This window comes from Tenrec ecaudatus, chromosome 8 (assembly GCF_050624435.1).
Source record: "Tenrec ecaudatus isolate mTenEca1 chromosome 8, mTenEca1.hap1, whole genome shotgun sequence".
In the NCBI taxonomy this organism is placed as follows: domain Eukaryota; kingdom Metazoa; phylum Chordata; class Mammalia; order Afrosoricida; family Tenrecidae; genus Tenrec; species Tenrec ecaudatus.
The window spans coordinates 3,579,057-3,599,845 of record NC_134537.1 but is presented as its reverse complement, the minus strand read 5'-3'; the positions used below and the strand labels follow the sequence as shown (position 1 = coordinate 3,599,845).

Genomic DNA, 20,789 nt, shown 5'->3' with positions numbered 1-20,789 from the left:
TAATTCCTTGTGTGATGTGATATCATTCAGGACTTTATGCCTGTTGTCCTAGAATTCCATTTGGGAGTGACTTCTCTGTGATTCTAATGTACAGGGTTAAGAAGGTGGGATTAAATCTTGACTTTTAGTAGAGGATGTGAAGCACCCTGGCGTTTGCTCTGCTAAAAGACAGAAACAGCCCCTCCATCAAAGCCAGGCTTCTGTGTGTAAGAGAACCCCCAGAGAACCCCATGACCACTGGAAATGAAGATTGCTCTCAATCTATGGCTGACACGGTAGAAGCTGAGACCACAGGCACCAGAGGCTGTAGCATGATGACCATGGGGCAGAGCAAAGAGCCAGGCTGAGGCAAGGTGACCAGGAGACAGAAGAGGGAGCAGCAGCACTAGACTATGAGACTGTGAAGTCGAGTGACAGAAAGGTGAGCTTCTAGGCCCATGGATGCAGAAGCCAAGGGACCGTGTGGCTAAAAAGCTGAGGACCACAGAGAGACTTGGTTGCTATTTGAGGAGAGGCACTGATGTGGAATTCAGATTGTATCCTTCCTGGTGACTGACCTGAGCTTCTGGTAGCCTCTCACCTTCCCTCATCCACCCCTGCAATGGTGAGTTTTGTATGTGAGTTCTACGTGGCCACTACAAAGAAGTACTGAACCCAACACAGTGCTGTGGGAGGAATGGCTGCTGTCAGCATCGGTGTGTAAGGAGGGAGGGCTGAGCAAGGTCTGACCGCTGCCTGGTGGCAACAGGGAAGCCAGGAGAGTCCGATGTGGCCTCCTCGGTGCCTTTTACTGCTTCCTGCTTTAAAGAAAGTAGTGCACCAGCAGTGGGCGAAGCAAGTCTCGGAGGAACCGCACGCTATGGCGACACTCGGGACTGTCAGATCCTGTCGTCTGGCTGACTGTTGGTGACCCACCCTGCTGTTTGCTGCCTGTGGCCAGACGGCCTGCACTGTCTATGGAAGACTCAGCTGTCTGCTTCCTTGACCTTGGACTCAGCAGCCCTCGTGAATTGAAGGACTTTCAGTATATTAACTGTTCCATGGAAGTGAGTTGAACTGAGCCCTCTGTACTGCTGTGTGGACTAATTAGCTGTTATATTCCTTCATGTTATATATAGCTATCCTATTATATACATTAAAAAAAGAAAGTAGTAACGTTTTGACGACATAAAAGGCGCGTTAAAAGCCGACATTTTAGTGTTTTTATTTCCTGGCTACAGAATGAAGGACGCTAAGGCTCATTTGCTGTCCCGGTGACTCTCACGTCTGTATTTTTCCATTGCCTAAGCTTGCTATTTCGCATTTCTTTTCCCATCCAGAGCCACCGAGTTCAAAATGTTGGCGGGCTGCTGCCCACGCCTATAATGTGGGAAGTTCCCAGCTGTTCATTCCCCTCACCCCCCAAGTCAGTATGTGCAGTTGTGATTAGACGGGAAAAGTCACCTCACTCGTGGTTAGTTGCCGTATATACCAGAGTTTGCGAAGCAATGGGACCGAGGGACATTGAGTAAGAGCTGACACCCGGTCACTGGCTTATAAGAAAGCTTCTCATTTGACCAGTTCGGTTTGGTCCTGATTAACTTGGAAACTGGTACAAGAGGAGAGAGAAAAACTGCTCTGTAATCATTGTAGTGGTCGTTAGAAAAACACAAAAAGCTTTGGCCCATAACAAATACAACTAAAATGAAGCTTTGGCTTTGCCCAGGACAGAAACCGTTCAATTGTTTTATGACCGGGTGGCACTTCTCTGAAGCTGGGCAAAGGCTGTGGGCAGGAAGCAAAGGAGAGGGGCTGAGGAGGTTGACCAGATGCTTTGGCAACCCCCGGTCTGGGCTGGATAGGCGCACTTCCTGTGTCGAGGGGTCTCAAGGAGAGAACAAGGATCTATTGCCAAAGAGCTATGTAATCTGGAACCACACAATTCTTCAGGGGGGGTGGTGGGATCTGAGCATCTCTGAGTTCTTAATGAAACAATCCAGTCCATTTCTAGGACATGCACCTGGGAAAAGCCTGGCTTCTGGCAACAATATTATTCTGGTATTTAGGAACAAGCCTAATGATTTGCACCAGAAAGTCAACCTCAGCCACGTGCCTTGCTAAATGATGGCGGGCCCTGTAGACCATAACTCAATTACAATAATAGTTATAATAAGAAGAGCTTTTATGAAGTGCTTACTTCAGGGCACTTGTTATTTGTTAGGTCATTTAATTAAGATTTTTTTGAATAAACTTCAAACCAGAGTGTGATGCACATAATAAACAATTTTCAAGAAAAATTGCAAGGAGAAAAAGAAATCTCATTCTTTCAAATAATCAGGCAATACAGTCTGCATAGTCTAATACCAATGTTACTTGGCATTAATTTTATTCATTTCCTCTTCCCAGTCAGCGGTGGTTTTAACCAGGAGTCTGACATGTTTAAGGGAGCTCCGTGGCCTTCTGCAAATTGGGTGTTCGTAATTTTTGCTCTGAGACTTTTCCCTTTACCATCTTTGAATTTTTTCATTGTCATCTTTGGATCACACAAGCTGCTGTGTTTTTTCCATGTGGACTTGGTTAACTCCTCAGTTAGATGGCTGTTTGTTTGAATACAAGTTGTAAGACCCTAGGCACTATTCTGATTGATAGCCAGGCACCATCTACTTTCTTCACCATACTTTGCTGTAACACCCTTATCTTCAGTGATCCTTTCATGAAGGTGAGTATGGAGCGGGGCCATGTTATCAGAATTAAGTGTTCTTGAATTGGCACTAGAGTTAAGTAGGAGCCCAGACTCCATCAGCTTGTCCACAGGGTTTGCACATCTCGGGTTTACTTTGCAGGTCCTAATATGCCAGAATCACAGCCCTATAATATCAACTGTATCAATAGCAGGCATAAGTCAACCAGCAAACAACCAAACAGAACACACACACACACACACACACACACACACCAAAAGGAAAAAACAAAACAAAATCACATAAAAGCAAGCTACAAGTAGGAGTACATGATTATCAACCATCCCCCTGGAATATATGTCAATTGCACTATTATCATCACTGATTTCCCCCAATCACCCAGCACTCCAAATACCATCAGTGTGAGAAGTCCATACGAGCACAGTTTCACCTTGAGGCACAGCCTGCCAATTTTTGTCCTACGCAGTTTGATCTTTCATTTGATAGGGCTCTGTTGATACTAGGTATGGAGGTTGATACCAGTAGAAGACTTCATGGGTCCAACTCCCCCAAGTGTCAGTCCCTGTTACGTGTATGGTGATCCTGGTCCCCTTCCACCAGATACCCACCACGCCAGGAGTTCCTCCTAAGGTCCAACAACCACCACGTCCACAATCCTGGGGCAGCCACTCTATGGTTTCTCTCCCATCCAAGTACCCCAGCCTTCAGTCCAATGGGGCCGACAGTTTCAAGGCAGGGTTCAGTTCATTCAGCCTGGCCTCTATGTTAAGTCCTTCTGGAGTAGTCCCTGCATGGTGCCCTGTTGCCTGCCAGGTTAACTTCCATGATCATCCTGGTGTTTAGTCCATGGTGCGGCTCACCAAAGTTTGGGTAGAAATGAATTTGTAGTGTCTACCCAAGTAACTAAAATCTGGCCCCTTTTCTCCCCAGGTACCTTATACTCATTGTTTAGCACCCCTTCCTGCTCTGTGTGGTTAGTATCCCCAATAGCTCACCCTACTCACCAACAAAACGATCATAATATAGATGGTCCCCTCTCCTGGTCGTGGCTTAAGTTTCAGGGAGGCTTCTCCTTCCATTCCTGTGGGGGCCCATTGATTTGTGCCAGTCTTGTGTCAATGTTATATAGCCTCTAGTGGATGGTCATCTTCTTGAAGGCGTGACCCCGACAATGTGGGGTCTCCTTCACACTGGCTCTTGTGAAGTGCACAAAAGGAAGATGATGTATGTTTCACGGCCAGTAGGCAGTCTTCTCTTGTTTTGTTCAGGAATTGTCCAAGATTTGTTAAGTTGGTGTTTTTTTCTTATAGTAGTATGCTATGTTAGTCTGGGTAGACTACAGAAACAAATCTATAGAAACCCATATGTGTAGAAGAGAGAGTTTTATATAACGGGTAATTGTACATTAAGAAAGCATCCCAACCCAGTCCAGTCCAAGCCCATAAGTCTGATATTAGCCCATATGTCTGATACTGATCTATAAAGTCCTCTTCAGACTCATGCAGCACATGCAGTGATGCTGAATGCAGGATGACCACAGGGCAGTGGGTAGAAAGTCTTTGGATCCCATGGTGTTGTAAGCATTTCCGCGCTGACAGGGTCTCCATGTGGCTTCTCCAGTTCCCAGAGCATGCACTCATATAGTACTTGTCCTTTTGTGATTGACTTACTTCACTCAGTATAATACTTTTCAAGTTCTCCCATGCTATGCGGTGTTTCATGCTTTCCGTGCTGTTTTTAGGGATTTATAATATTCCATTCTGTGTATGTATCATAGTTTCTTTATCCATTCTTCCACTGTTGGGCATCTGGGCTGTTTCCAGTTTCTTGCTATTGTGAACTGTGCTGCTAAGAACATGGGAGAACACACCTCCACTCATGTGTGTCTCTTATTTCTTTAGGGTATGTGCCTAATAGGGGTTTTGCTGGATCATACGGGATTTCAATTTCCAGTTGCTTTGAAGATCGCCATACCGTTTTCCACGGTGGCTGTATGTATTTACAGATCCACCAGCAGTGTAGATGAGCTCCAATCTGCCCACATCCTCTCCAGCACTTGTTGTTTCTGCTTTTTTTATTTGGGCTAGCACTGTGAACGTAAGTGATATCTCATTGTGGTATTAATTTGCATCTCCCTGATGACTAGTCATCGTGAGCATTTGTTCATGTGTGTGTTCGCTGTTTGTACTTCAGTTTTTGGTGAACTCTGTTCCTATCTTTTACTCATCTCTTAACTGGATCTCTTGTCATTTTCTTATTGAGCTGTGGTAGAGTTCTGTATATTTTGGTAATTAGCCCTTTGTCCAATGTGTCGCTCGTAAAAAAATTTTTCCCAGGCTGTGGGCTCACATTGCACTCTCCTGATGAAGTCTTTTGATGAGCATAAGTGATGTGATTTCAGCATGTCCCAGTCATCGATGTTGTCCTCTGCTCCAGTCCCTCCTCCATTAGACTTGGTAGTCTATGTATACCCTGCAAGAGGGTGCTCAGGTGTGTTCCAGCCTTCCCGTGGATGATCCTGAAAGCTTTGGGGTTTGCATTTAAGTCTTTAGCTTAAGTCGTAAGCTCATTTTTGTGCCTGGGGAGAGGTATCAATTTGTTTCATTCTTCTGCATCTGGAAATCCAGTTTGTCCAACCCCATTTGTTGACCAGTCTTTCACCTTCCAGAGGGCTTCTCTTTGGACTTTGTATCTTCTGCAGGCACACCCTGTTGATGTAATCCATCCCATATTGGAGCATCAGCCCCCTGCGTCCTTTTGTGAGAACCATGATCAGGTAACGACCTCCAGACTTTATCGTGGGTGGAGACTCGGGCCTTATCACAGAACCGTCTCACTCAGCACAACTAGCCTCACCCCTGGCACATTTCTCGTCGTCTCCGAGGCTTTCTTTAAGAACCACAGAACCTTAGACCTCCTGGATGGGAAACAGCTTCCTTTGCTTTGAGGATCTCTAGGAATTTCATAGACTTTCTATCGCCCCTCCCCTTGTAGCTCTTTGTGCAAACACCCATTAAGGGAATGACCTCCATTTGAATGAAGGAAGCAAACAAAGGAGCTCTTGCAGGATCATACAGTCTTCCAGAATCCGTTAACTATGACATTACCCTCGAGGCGATTTTGTTTTGGAGCCAGGCTTTTGGAATACTAGACCCTTAAAGTGATTTTTTTTCTTCCCCAAAGTCTTCAAAATTTGATGTTGTAAATCAACTGTCAAAGGACATTTTTGAGACAATTGGGAAAATTGGATGGTGAAACCGTTATTAGGATACATTCACCTTCAGATGTCCCAGGCCTCCTGCTCCACTTCTCTCCTAAGAACTGACCAATCAGAGTCAGTGCCCAGCCATCAGTGATTGCTGTGCCCCGCATCCTACTCAGCCAAGCATTATTTTGTATAGGGAATGTACGAGACAGGAGAGACAGCTCAAGTCTCCCCAGAGTGTGGCAATATTTATTCTACTTTTACAAAAGTATGATAACTAAGGGAAGGATTAGTCATGGTTTGGGGAGGATCGGAGGGCCTTTTGATTAGTTTGAGGTCCACCCCTCAGCCTCTCTTATCTGCTCAGATCAGACATGTCACGGTGACCTCCTAGGTAATGGTTCACTGTCATGGCCCTAGTGAGTGTGCTTTTTATGATCAATTTCTCTAGGTCAGGCCTCTCTCTTTGCTGCAAAAGGACACTTGATTGTTTCCATTTGGTGCCTGGCTTGGGGGAGGGACTCCAGGGCCGTGGCAATGGGCTGGAGGGGCAGGTGCAGGTAGAGGGGCTAAGACCAGCAGGGGGAGGCAGAGGGCCCCTCGCAGGTGGCTGGGCGCTGCAGGCTCCTAGTCCTGTTTGAGGGTGAACCTCTCAAAGAGATCATTCTTGGTGCACCGGGTTGAGGTCTGTCCCCTCTCTCCCTCTCCTGTGGCGAAATAAACAATACCCTCTCCTTGGGTGGGTTAGTGCTCTGTTCCCCCACTATCCATGTCTTTTTCTTCCCCCTCCCCCTCTTTCTTTTCCCCTCATTTTTAGTTGGCTGCCATGTGGGTCCTTGGATTGGTCTGGCCCCTGCCATAGTACGTGGACCTCACCCCAGGAATGTATGCTTTTGATAGCTTTCCCATGTATCCCTTTTGCTTTTTAAGCTTACCTCAGTGGACTCATGTTGTACTTGTCTTTTCGTGCTTTGCTTATTTTGCTTAGCATAATTTCCTCCAATTCTTCCCATGTGGTGATGTGCTTCATGCATCCATCACTGCTTTTTTAGGGATGTCTAGTACTCCATTGTATGTATGTACCACAGCTTTTTTATCCATTCATCCATTGATGGAAATTTGTTTTCCAACTCCTTGCAATTGTGAACTGCGCCGTGATGAACATTGGAGCACAGACGTCTCACCGTGGTTTGTTTCTTGTTTCTTCTGGGTATATTCCCAGAATGGGGATTGTTGGGTGGTATGGCAGCTCAATTTCCATCCATTTTAGACATCGCCACATTGATTTCCCTTGTGGCTGTACTTACATACAGGCCCACCCGCAGTGGATGAGAGTTCCTATCTCACCACAGACCCTCCAACACTTGTTACTTTCTGATTTTTTTTAATTGTGCTATCTTTGACGGCGTTCAGTGGAATGTCATAGTTGTTTTAATTTGCATTTCTCTTATGGCTATTGGTTGGGGACATTTTCTCATATGAAAAATTGGAAAAATCTGACTTTAAACAGCAATATTTACTTCATTCAAGCAACATTCACTAACCACAGAGACAGGCGTTGTTCATAACCTTTGGTCTAGCAAGAGCCAGGATTGCCTGGGCCTCACATTTCAGGTGTTATCATTTTTGTCTAATGAGCATGGACGCATTACTTTATCACACACTATTATCAAGCTGGGCATTTTCTGGCAGTTTCTAAGATTTTATATAGAATTTTGTGCACCAAAGAATGAATTGCATTCTACTTGCATCTTGATACGTCGAGAAGAAATTCAAATAATTGAAATGTCACTGTCTTCTTCGTTTGTTGATAAATTGACACAAACTCTATTCCTGACTTTATTGCTGGCTCCTGTTTACCAGCTCTCTTCTAGGTTATTGTGATCCATGGCAATCCTCTGTGTGTGTGTGTGTGTGTGTGTGTGTGTGAATAAAACTGTGCTCCTGAGTTTTCAATGGCTGATTTTGCTGAAGTTGACTGCCTACCTTTTCTTAGGTGCCTGTGGGGGACTTGAAACACAACTTTTTTGTTAGTGAGCAAGCACAGTAACAGTAGGCCCCCCTCAGCAGCTCTAGCTCACATATTAAAGATCAGCATATGAGTTAGAATCAACTAGATGGTAGAGAGAATTTTTTTTAGTGGTATTTTATTTAAGATGCCCTGGTGGCACTACAGGTTAGGCATTGAGCTTCTAACTGCAAAGTAGGCAGTTCAAACCCACCAGCCACTCCTTAGGAGAAAGATGAGGCAAACTGCTCCTGTCAAGATTAATAGTCTTGTACATCCTGTACAGGGTCACTGTGAATCAGAAACTAGCAGACAGCAGTGGGTGTACTAGTTTATTAAAGAATCCAGCTGGCAGAGTAATTAAAAATGTCTGCTGTTAACCAGAAGGTCAGCTGTTCAAACTCACCAACTGGTAGAAAGATGACAGCAATGGGTCACTATGAAAATGAGTATTAAGAAAGGAAAAAAAACCTTCATTGCCATCAAGTCAATGCTGATGCACAGTGACACTACCTGGCATGGTAGACCTGCCTTATCAGTTACTGAGACTCTTTATGGAAGCAGAAAACTCAGTCTTTCTTCCACAAAGCAGCTGGTGGTTTTGAACAGCCAACCTTGTAGTTAGTAGTCCAACTCGTAACCATTAATTTATGTAAGTAACAAAATTCTCTTTAAAACACTGAGTTTAAAATTAACATGTGGCAACTGTCATGGTTTTTTTAAATATTATTTTATTGGAGGCTCTCACAGCTCTTATCACAATCCATACATATATCCATTGTGTCAAACACATCTGTTCATATGTTGCCATCATCTTTCTCAAAACTCTTTCAACGTAAGCCCCTGGCATCAGCTCCTTATTTCTCCCCCTCCCTCCACCATGCATGTTCCTTTGATAATTTATAAATTATTATTTTTTAAATCACCTATACCAATACAATTACCTCTGTGATCCAGCAATTCTTTCCTTTGGTATGACAAGTGATACATGTAGGTGTGACTCGAGCCATCACTGTTAAGATCACATGTAGATGAACCAAAAAAAGGTGTCCTTAAGAAACAGCCTTCTCGAAGGAATCAGGTATCAGGCATCAAAGAACAAAAATGATATCATTGTAAATGAGGATGAGTACAGAGTGGAGATCCAAAGCCCACCTGCAGGCAACTGGGCCTCCCCTTACGGAAGGGTCTCGGGGAGGAGACGAACCAGTCAGGGTGCAGTGAAGCAACGATGAAACATACAACTTTCCTCTAGTTCTTAAATGCTTCCTCCCCCCACTATCATGATCCCAATTCGACCTTACAAGTCTGGCTAGACCAGAGGATGGACATTGGTACAGATAGGAATTGGAAACACAGGGAATCAAGGCAGAAGACCCCTTCAGGACTAATGGTGAGAGTGGTGATACCAGGAGAGTGAAGGGAGGGTGGGGTGGAAAGGGGGAACCAATTAAAGGATCTACATATAACCTCCTCCCTGGGGGATGGACAACAGAAAAGTGGGTGAAGGGAAATGTCAGACAGTGTAAGATATGACAAAATAATAATAATTTATTAATTATGAAGAGTTCATGAGGGAGGGGGAAGTGAGGATGGATGGGGGAAAATTAGGAGCTGATATCAAAGGCTCAAGTAGAAAGCAAATGTTTTCAGAACGATGATGGCACAAATGTACAAATGTGCTTGACACAAGGGATGGAAACAGCCTCCTTTCTTTGGTTCCCATCGTGCTAGAACTGGCTAGTGTGGGCCCTGCCTGTCAGTTTAGAACAGGGGTGCTCAATACGTCGGTCACGATTACCAGTCGATTGCAAATGCAGTGTGGGTAGTTCACATGGCATTAGAAAAAATAGACGTAAGCCTATCATCAATCCCATCACTTAATTGACATATAGCGTGGCCAATCAGATGTAATCTTAGGTGTCAAATGCATGCGCAAACAACTGCACTAAGTGAAGCAGAACTGACAAGCTAAGTTATTGCCAATTTTTAGACCTTGTTTTTTTGTCTTAAATGTAAGAAAGGGTATTAAAATGAGCGGGGGAGCTGACCAAGTAAGAAGACAAACACCTATCACTTTCATATGGAATGGGAGATTTTGACACGACAAGCCGACATTCAGCTCAAGTCCAGAGCGCATGAACAGTTCTTGAACTTACTCGCAGAAGGAAAGTACCCAAACATGAGAAAATGTGCTACCTCCTTGACTACTTATTTATTTGAGTCAGCCTTTTCCCACATAAAGATCCTTAAGTCCAAGTACCGTTCCACCATGACTCATGATCATTTGGAAGTGTGCTTGAGGCTGGCTGTCAGCAGCTACTGTCCGGACTATGCATCCCTGGCTCATTCCATTCAGTACAAGTCATCAGAGTAAACTCAGGTAATGACAAAAAATGAACATAGTTAATTGTGTTGTGTTGTGCAATATGGACTCGTGGTTATGCAAGGTACATAAACATACGTTGTACATATAAAGAATTCTCAATGCATTTATGAATAAATGTAAAAAATGTATGTTTTGCATGTTTGTAGTTGGTAGATCATTTTGACTTGATCATTTTATAAGTAGCTCACCTGCTGAAAAAGTGTGAACACCCCTGGTTTAGAACCTGGCACATCCTCTTTCTGGTTCCTAAAGGAAAACAGGCACCTTCATTAGACAGCACCAAGTCTCAAGGAAGCTTCCCCCAAGCATGTCCAACAAATCTCTAGCAAGGCTACTAATGCCCACAGAACCATCGGTCATTGAATCAAGGGCATTGGGCAAATCTGCTACAAAAGACATATTTAATATGCTATAAAGCAAAGATGGCACTCTGGTGACCAAGGTATGCCTGACCCAGGCCAGGGTCTTTTCAGTAGCCTCCTAAGCATGCACAAGTTGGACAACAGGAATGTTGAAGAACTGACACATTTAAATTAGGATGTTGGCAAAAAATATAGAAAATACATGGACTTCTAGATGAACAGATCTGTCTTGGAGATATACAACCGGGGGAAAAGATACTCTTTAGAACACTTCATCTTCCTTGCAAGTTGGTACCCCCATTGTTTTTCAAAGCTATGGATTTAATTAATTTAAAAAAAACCAACCACATTAATGTCAAGTACTGTCCATTACACTTAATACATTTGTCAAATCTGCGATTCCATTCTTGGAACCATTCATCAAACCCATCTGTTTGGAAGGCTGAGAGCACTGTCCTCGTTTTTTTTTTTCTTTCACCTCTTCTGTGCTGTCTTTTCATGTCTCTCGTCATTGATGGGAACAAAGATGTCACACAAAGCGAGGTCAGGTGAGTAAGGTGCATGGGGCAAGAGAGGCATGCTTTTTTCTGCCAAACACGGGCACACTGAGATGGCTGTGTGAGCAGATGCATGGTCCTGGTGGCAAAACCAGTCGACCATCTGCCATGATGGAGGCTAGTCTAAGTTCCATGGAAGATTTTCCGAAATGCATCTTCTCTCATAGCTATGTTCCCCAAACCAGACCAAACTCACTGCCTTCGAGTGGATGCTGACTCATAGCTAGAGGGGAGGCTTAAAATTAATCCATCATTTTTAGGGCAGTCACCCTAGCCCATCACTGGAAATTAAGGAAAGCGAGTAGCTCTCTCTGTCTGTAGACCTCGGTGCTTATCCAGAGAAACATCTTATTACCTGTCACATCAAACCAGAAGGAATGGGAAGAAGGTTTGGGAAGCAAGGAATCAACCTTGTCTGCTTGAAGCAAGGAATGGAACAGAAAACGGAATCGCGGACACCGCTTCCTGGCCCTTGGGAACGCGTGGTTTTCCCGCCCGGCCGCCCGCATTGGGGGCAGGGAAGGACCCGGATGGAACCACCCCTGCAGCTCGGCCCCCCCTCCCGTCAGCGCATCGCGGCGTGGGGCGGAGTCTCCCTCTTCTCCGAGCTCTGATTGGCTCCACCCCGTAGGCTCTGTCTCGTTATTGGAGGGGTCCAACGTCAGTCGCAAAGGCTAGCGGGTCTCTCAGATTGTTGCCAGAAGGAGGCTGTGTCGACGCCTGACTGGACCTGCGGCGCTTTATCCGCTGGTTGTGCGCTCTTCCTCGGGCGTTCGCAACCCGCCGCCGGCTTCGCGGCCGCGGGGGCTGGAAGCAGGCGTCTCGAGGCGACTCGAGCACCACCCGGGGGCGTTCAGGAGCTTTCCTCGCCCCCCACTCAGCGCCATGTCCTGGATGTTCAAGAGGTAAGGCGGGTGGAGGGGTGGGGCTGTGCGGCTGAAGAGAGCGGCGGCGGCCCCAGTGGAGCCTGTCCTCCGCGGCCCCGGTGTGTTTGGGTGGTCTTCTCATAGACCGGCGCCGGCGACTTCGGGGGCTGCAGGAGAAATGCAGGCGCCGTCGTGGGGCGGGCGGCGAGGGGTGGGTCCTGAGGCGAGGCTTGCGCCGGGCGGTGGGGGCCGCGGCCTGGCGGGCGGAGCTGGATGCCGCGCAGACGCCCCCTCGGTGCCCACTCTGCGCAGGCTTTGTGCTCGGGCCCTCGGGCCCGGGGGCTCCGCTCCGCTTCTGGGCTTGCACCGTCGGGCGCGGGCGGCTGGACCGGCGAGCCGCGCGCCTGCAAACCGGGGAGGGGGGCGGCCCGCGGGCCTGCGAAACGCAGATTCCCGGAGGGGGGCCGCCACCCTCAAAGTCCCCCCGTGCCTGGCCCTGGTCGGCTTATGTGCCCCTTCCTGACACGGGACAGGGGATTCGAGTGGTCCCTGGGCTGACTGAGAAGGGGTGATGGGTCCCTGGGCTGATGGGGCGGCGTGGCGGGGTGAACGACGTCCCTGCGCCTTGGGTTGGACCCCTGCGGCAAATACAGGTTCTTCTCCAAGGAAACTAAAATAATGAACGGCTGGGCGGGCTGTCTATCTCCTCCAAGGATCCAGAACTGAAATGTGGTGTCTTTAAACGTAACCCCTCCATCCCCGATTAAAGGGTTCTTATTTTGGCGAGTCTCTTCTGAGTCCCACTGAAATGTTGGCGTTTCTTTGCCTAATTTACAGGCATCACACGTATTTCAGTTTGTATAGATTGATTACCCCTGGCAAAGAGATTTGTGAACACTTAGGGAGTGGTTTTTAAAAACTATTGAAATAAATACCTTGGGGAAGAGTGGATGAGCCACACTGAACAGCTGGGCTCTTTGAAAGCACCCCAACAGAGGTACCAGCATGCCACACCCACACGGAGGCAGCCCCGAGGGAGGCATTGATAAAGAGAGTCGGACTGGACCCCAAGCTGGCTCACCAGGCTGGGAGGATGATGCCCCTGCGGGCAGCTAATGGGGCACAGGCGACTGGGCAACCAACAATAGCAGGTGTCACACAGTCCCCTTACTGGAGCAGACTGTGACAGAGGACATTTCTGGGGTCACATGGTGGGGAGGCGGGGAATGAACCAAGAAGGGAGCATACCAGATCTGTTGGAGCAAGGCAGAGCTACGAAGCTCCTGAAGAGCCCCCAAGTGGCCGCTCCAGGCCGGGTGGGGCAGCTCCTGGACAGTCTTGAAGGCCAGCGAACAGACCCAGGATTTTTGTATATTTCTTCTCTCTTTTAACAAAAATAATTTTAAAAATTCTTTATGTACTGTTTTCATTTTAAAATATCAGTTTGGGCTATGTCTTAAGTTGGTGTACCTACCTATACAGGATAGGCACGGAAGGCATGCCAGGGGAGACCTGGGAGGTGAGGGCAGTGGGGGAAAGAGGGCGGTGAGCAGGCTGTACCATGGACAGGCGAACAACTGGGGTGTTGGAGTCCATAACGAGGAGATAGGGATCCAATTGATTGTGGGGGATTGTCTTCAGAACAACAGCAAGCTAGCTAAGAGGAGGTACCAAGAGGTAGAATAAGGGGAAAATGACAGTGGGGCAGGAGGAAGGTAAAAGGAAACAGAGGAAGGACCAAGGAAGCAAAGCAGTGGATAGAGGCATAAACAGTAGTGTACATATGTAAATACATTAATCCAAAACATTTATTTATTACATTTATTTATAAACTACAAAAATGCAAGACATTTATTACATTTATTCATAAATGCATTGAGAATTCTTTGTATGTACAATGTATGTTTATGTACCTTGCATAACTGCATGAGTCCATATTGCACAACACAACACAATTAACTATGTTCATTTTTTGTCATTATCTGAGTTTGATAACTTGCACTGTATGGAATGAGCCAGGGATGCATAGTCTGGACAGTAGCTGCTGACAGCCAGCCTCAAGCACACCTCCAAATGACCATCAGTAATGGTGGAACGGTACTTGGACTGAAGGATCTTTATGTGGGAAAAGGTTGATTCACATTAATAAGTAGAGTAGAATCATGCAGTCAAGGAGGTAGCACATTTTCTCATGTTTGGGTACTTTCCCTCTGGGAGAAAGTTCCAGAACTGTTCATGTGCTCTGGACTTGAGCTGAATGTCGGCTTGTAGTGTCACAATCTCCCATTCTGTATGCAAGTGATAGGTTTACTTGGTCTAGCTCCCCCACTCCTTTTAATACCCTTTCTTATGTTTAAGAGAAAAAAAATAGCGTCTAAAAATTGGCGATAACTTGTCAGTTTTGCCGCATTTAGCGCAGTTGTTTGCTGGTGCGTTTGACACCCAAGATTGCATCTGATTGGCTGCGCTATATGTCAGTTAAGTGATGGGATTGATGATAGGCTTATATCTATTTTTTTAATGCCATGTGATCTGCTCGCTACATTTGCAATCAACGGATTGAGCACCCCTGGTCTGGGGTCTTAAAGCCTTGAAGTTACACAAGCTGCCATTCAGCAGTGAAGCAACAAGTCCACATGGAAGAAGCACACCGCCGGTGCCGTCATGAGGAGTCAGACACATAACAAACAAAAACATTGTTGAGAATGAGGGCGGCTGGAGCAGAGATCCAAAGCCCATCTGGAGACAGTAGAACAATTTCCTCACAGAGGGGCCACAGGGAAGGGTTGAGTCACCAGGGTGCAGTAAAACATCGTTGAAACACAATATTCCTCTGGTTCTTTGAGGCTTCCTCATCCCCCACTACCATGACCCCAGTGCTGCTGCTCTATTCAGAGTAGATTGGAACGTGTACACAGGTATAGAAAGGGATGGGAGCTCACAACACACAGAATCCAGGAACAGGAGTGGGAATAGTGATACCAGAAGGGTAGGGGGAAGAGGGGAGAGGAAGAGAGAAAGGGGGAACCGATTGCAATGATGGACACAACTTTACACCCCTCTCCAGGGGGAAGAACAAGAGAACACATGGGGGAAGGGAAACATCATTCAGTGTGAGAGATGAAAATAATAATATACAATCTATCGGGGTTATGAGGGTGAGGGAGAGAGTGAGGGTGAACAAAAGAGCTGATGCCAAGGGATCAGTAGAAAGTAAGTGTCTAGAAAAGATTGAAGGCAGCATATGTACAGACATGCCTGATTCAACTGATGGATGGTTTGTCATAGGAGTTGTATGAGCCCCCAATAAAACGATTTAAAAATGAAAGAAAGAAAGCCCCCAACCCCAGTTCTTCCTAAGACTAGAATAACCTCTAGACAGTGCTCCCTGTCAGCTTTTACTTGATGCATGATTAAGGTGTGAGAAAACGATGGCCTATTAACTACTAATCTGGTCTTGGAAAAGACCATGGCTGAATTGTGTATTGTTTATAGTGACTTTGTTTTTTGCTTCAATAGGGATCCTGTTTGGAAGTACTTGCAGACTGCCCAGTATGGAGCCCCTGGAAATTTTTCACGCCTTTCATATCCTACTTTCTTTCCTCGTTACGAATTCCAAGATATCATCCCTCCAGACGACTTCATAACTAGTGATGAAGAGCTAGATTCTGTTTTATTTGGAACTTTAAGAGGTCATGTGGTTGGATTACGCTATTACACAGGAGTGGTGAGTATGGCAGTAGTTATTTAGTGAAATTGTGATGGTGTATTTATGGCGTTAACCTAGAAAATGAAAGAAATCTATAATAGGTGCAGCTAATATTTTTATTTTGAGTAAATCCAAGCGATGGAGAGACTTACTTAAACTGCTTTGACTTAATATTCTTTCTTTTAAAACAAAAAAAAAACCCTTTTTAGTTGTGAATTAGCTGCAGGTTTACAGAGCAGATTATCAATCTTACATTGTCCAGTTCATACCCATTTTAATTTAAGTTACCATTGCAATCTCATTAGTGCATCATTACTCTTTTTCCTGTTTCTCTTTCCTATAACCCTCTGAATTTTGTCCTGTGTAAGTGCTCCAATTTGATCTTTTTTAAAAAAGCATTTTATTGGGGCTCATACAACTCTTACTACAATCTATACATCTATCCATTGTCTCCAGCACATTTGTACATTTGTTGCCATCTTCGTTCTCAAAACATTTTCTTTCTACTTGAGTCCTTGGTATCAGCTCCTCAATTTCTCTCCCTCCCTCAATCCCTCACCCTCCCTCCCTCCTTTACGAACTTGTGATAATTTATAAATTAGTATTATTTTTTCATGTCTTACACTGTCTGATGTTTCCCTTCACCCACTTTTCTGTTGTCCATCTCCCAGGGAGGAGGTTATATGTAGATCATTGTGATTGGTTCCCCCTTTCTACCCTACCTTCCCCTTCCCCTCCTGGTATTGCCACTCTCATTATTGATCTTGAGGGGTTTATCGGTCCTGGATTCTCTGTGTTTCCAGCTCTTATCTGTACCTGTGTACATTTTCTGGTCTAGCTGGATTTGTAAGGTGGAATTGGGATCATGATAGTGGTGGTAGGGGGAAACCTTAAAGAACTAGAGGAAAGTTGTATGTTTCATTGGTGCTATACTGCACATAGACTGGCTTGTCTCCTCCCCATGTAAGAGGATGTTCAGTTGCTTACAGATGGGCTTTGGTTCTCCACTCTGTACTCGCCCTCATTCACAGTGATAGGAATTTTTTTGTTCTTTGATGCCTGACCTGATACTGTCAACACCTCATGATTACACAGGCTGTTGTGCTTCTTCCATGTGAGCTTTGTTGCTTTTCAGCTTGATGGCCCCTTGTTTACCTTCAAGACTTTAAGACCCCAGGTGCTATATCCTTTTGATAGCTGGGCATCATTAGCTTTCTTCACCATATTTAGTTATGCACCCGCTTTATCTTCAGCGATTGCTCCATTTTCATCTTAAATAACTTCATATTCTTATGCTTACAGTATATAAAACACTTTTGTCTGGATTGATTTCTGAGGTAGGTAAGACATTTATTTTCCCTTGCTTATAACAGAAACTGAAGTGTAATGTTTTTAACTGTGGAAGCTCACCTCTTCTTAGATAGGAGTATTATCTATTCCTACAGATATTTTCTTTTTCTTCTGGTATTAAAGACTACCTTTGACTCCTGCCTTTTCTCCCTATATCCATTTTTAAAGTCTTGTGGGTGTGCACCCACAGATGAGGGAATACCCATAACTTTCTCTGCTCAGTAGTTTTCTTTGTTGTATTGGTCTGGTTTGCCTTTCATTGACCTTGTTTTAATTTATTATGAAAAATTTAACATGCAATAGAATAACAGGGAATCCCAAAACCTAGTGCTATGTTTTGTTAATTCTTTTGTAACAGACACAAGGGGCTTCAAAAAGTTTGTGGAAAAATAGAATTGAAAGATAACCAAAAGTTTTCCATGCATACCATTCCTTTGTCCCTACCCCAGTAGTACTCACTTAACATTTTCCACCTCTGGAGTTTAGTGGCAAACTAAACTGCTTTCAGTGTTTGTTGCCATCCAGTAGAGGCCTGTATTGTACCATGAATCTGAAGATATGGCCTCATTTCACCATCAGCACCAGAGACCTCCTTGGGACATATGTGTCTCACTAACTATCAGAATCTATTACTGGAAAGCCCCACCCCCCTAGTTTCATTCATAATGTCTTCCATTACTGAAAACACATGGTTTCAATAAGAACAAAAAGCAGGAGATCATGTTAAGTTGAATTTGGAGTTCACTTGGAACGGGTGCATAAGGCTTTTACTTAGCCATGTTTTAGTCTAAGGCAGAGGTTCTCAAGCTGTGTGTTGTGACTCCTATGGGGGTCGAATGACCCTTTCACAAGGGTTGCCTGATTCATCACAGTAGCAAAATGACAGTGATGAAGTAGCAATGACAGTCATTTTATGGTTGGGGGTCACCACAACACAAAAGAATTGTATTAAAGGGTCACGGCATTATGAAGGTTGAACCCCTGGTCTAAGAAAAAGAACGCCTGTGTTGTGCTTATTAGTTGGGCTGCTAACTGCAGCGTCAGCAATGTGAAACTACCAGCCGCTCCCAATGGAGACAGACAAGACTTTTTGCTTCCTTAACGTCTCAGATTCACAGGGCCCACCTTGTCCTAAGGGTCACCACTGTAAGTCAGAATCATCTTGAAGGTAGTGAGTTAGATTAACAATGGGGAAAAGACGAGGCTCGCCACCGTAAAGATTTACAGGCTTGAATTTTCACAGAGGGACAGTTCTGCGTTACCTTACAGGGTTACTGTGAATCAGAATGTACTCACTAGCAGTGAGTTTCAAATGATTTTTTACAAATTGTGGTTTTGGAAACTTTAGTGTGCAACTGTTGAGTTTAAATGTTACTGTACCTTTTAGTTTATTTCTTCCCAATGAATGTAAATTAACAAACCACTGTAAAACAATAATTGTAAATATTTGTAATTTTTAGTTTGACTAAGAAAATAAACTATTTAGCAGTAAACATTTAAAAGTACATATAAATCCCAAGTAAAATAAGACTTAAGAATGATATCTTGTATTAATTTTTTTTAGGTTAATAATAATGAAATGGTTGCTTTACAACGAGAGCCAACTAACTCCTACGATAAGAATGCAATTAAAGTGAACAATGTGAATGGAAATCAAGTTGGCCATGTGAAGAAAGACCTCGCAGCTCCTTTGGCCTACATCATGGACAACAAGTTGGCACAAGTTGAAGGGTAATGTACTTTGAGAGTTTGGATTTAATAATTGTGAGTTAGTGCCTTTTTTAAATGTTATTTTTAAAAGTCATTTTATTGGAGGTTCGTACAACTCTTATCATAATCCATACATACATCCATTGTGTCAAGCACATTTTTACATTTGTTGCCATCATCATTCTCAAAACATTTGCTTTCTAATTGAGCCCTTGATATCAGCTCATTTTTCCCCTCCCTCCCCACGGCCCCTCCCTCATGAACCCTTGTTAATTTATAAATTATCATTAGTTTGTCATATCTTACACTGTCGGACTCCCTTTACCCACTTTTCCATTGTCCATCCCCCAGGGAGGAGGTTATATATATATCCTTGTAATCAGTTCCCCCTTTCTACCCCACCTTCCCTACACCTTCCAGTATTGCCACTCTCACCCCTGGTCCTGAAGGGATCATCTGTCCTGGGTTCCCTGTGTTTCCATTTCCTATCTGTATCAGTGTACATCCCTGTGTTTCCATTTCCTATCTGTACCAGTGTACATCCTCTGGTCTAGCCAGATTTGTAAGGTAGATTTGGGATCGTGATAGTGGGGGGAAGGAGGGGGAAGCATTTAGGAACTAGAGGGAAGTTGTAGGTTTCATTATTGCTACATCTCCCTACAACCCTTCTGTAAGGGGATGTCTGGTTGCCTACAGATGGGTCTTGGGTCCCCAATCTGCACCCCCTCTCATTCTCAAGGATACGATTCTTTTTTCATTGATGCCTGATACCTGATCCCTTCAACACCTCACGATCACACAGGTTGATGTGCTTCTTCCATGTGGACTTTGTTGCTTCTGAGCTAGATGGCTGCTTGTTTATCTTCAAGCCGTTAAGACCCTAGAAGCTATATCTTTTGCTAGCCGGGCTTTCAAACATCAGCTTTATTCACCACTTTTGCTTATGCACACATTTGCCTTCAGTGATCATATCGGGAAGGTGGGCACCCACTGATAAGATTTTTTGTTCTTTGATGCCTGATACCTGGTCCCTTCTACATCTTGCGGTCACACAGGCTGGTGTGCTTCTTCCATGTAGGCTTTGTTGCTTCTGAGCTAGATGGCTGCTTGTTTATCTGCAAGCCTTTAAGACCCCAGATGCTATATCTTTAGATAGCCGGGCACAATCAGCTTTCTTCACCACATTTGCTTATGCACACATTTGTCTTCAGTGATCGTGTCAGGAAGGTGAGCATCATGGAATGCCAGTTTAATAGAACAAAGTATTCTTGCATTGAGTAAGCACTTGAGTGGAGAGGTCCAATGTCCATCTGCTGCCTTAATACTAAACCTATAAATATATGCATGTAGATCTATTTCCCCATCATCCTATGTAAATATATTTTCATATGTACATGCCTGTATTTAGACCTGTATAAATGCCCTTCGCCTCCTAGTTCCTTCCTCTATTTCCTTTTACGTTCCTCTTGTCCCACTATCATGCTCAGCCTTCATTTGGGTTTCAGTAATTTCTCTCAGTTACATTGCCCTTGCTGAATCCCTACCAGACCTCTCACACCCTCCTTGCCACCAATTTTGGATCACTTGTTTCCTTGTCCCTGGGTTGGTCAACACCACCTTCTTTCCCCCTCCTCCCCCTCTTCCATAAACTCCCCCCCAAACATCGGTCCCATTGTTTTGTCCTTCAGATTGTTCATCCAGTCTATCTTATCTGAATAGATCTGCAGAGATAATAATATGCACCAAAAAACAAGGCATAGCAAGACAAAGCGACAAAAGAAAACAACGATGACAACAAAAAAGAAAACCATGACCCAGAAAAGAATAAATTAATTTATAAAAAAAGAAAAAAAATTTTAAAAGAAAGAAAAACCAGTAAATAGATCAGGGTCTGATTTTTGAGATCTAGTCATGTCCTCCAGTCAAGTCTGATGGGGTGCCATGCTCTGGCC

The 20,789-nt window shown here is 44.6% G+C and overlaps 1 protein-coding gene across 9 annotated transcripts in view; it reads left to right on the top strand.

Annotated features, from left to right (window-relative positions):
• HLTF (helicase like transcription factor) overlaps positions 1–20,789 on the top strand; it is a 95,900-nt gene that overhangs the window by 30,203 nt on the left and 44,908 nt on the right. For 6 of the 9 annotated variants that reach the window (XM_075555908.1, XM_075555911.1, XM_075555910.1 and 3 more), the window contains exons 2-3: positions 15,588–15,795; positions 18,692–18,858. In XM_075555908.1, coding sequence (XP_075412023.1) covers positions 15,588–15,795; positions 18,692–18,858 — 375 coding nt within the window. Of the gene's footprint in view, positions 1–11,886; positions 12,108–15,587; positions 15,796–18,691; positions 18,859–20,789 lie in introns of those variants that run through there. The other 3 variants (XM_075555915.1, XM_075555914.1, XM_075555913.1) reach the window with 1 other exon arrangement.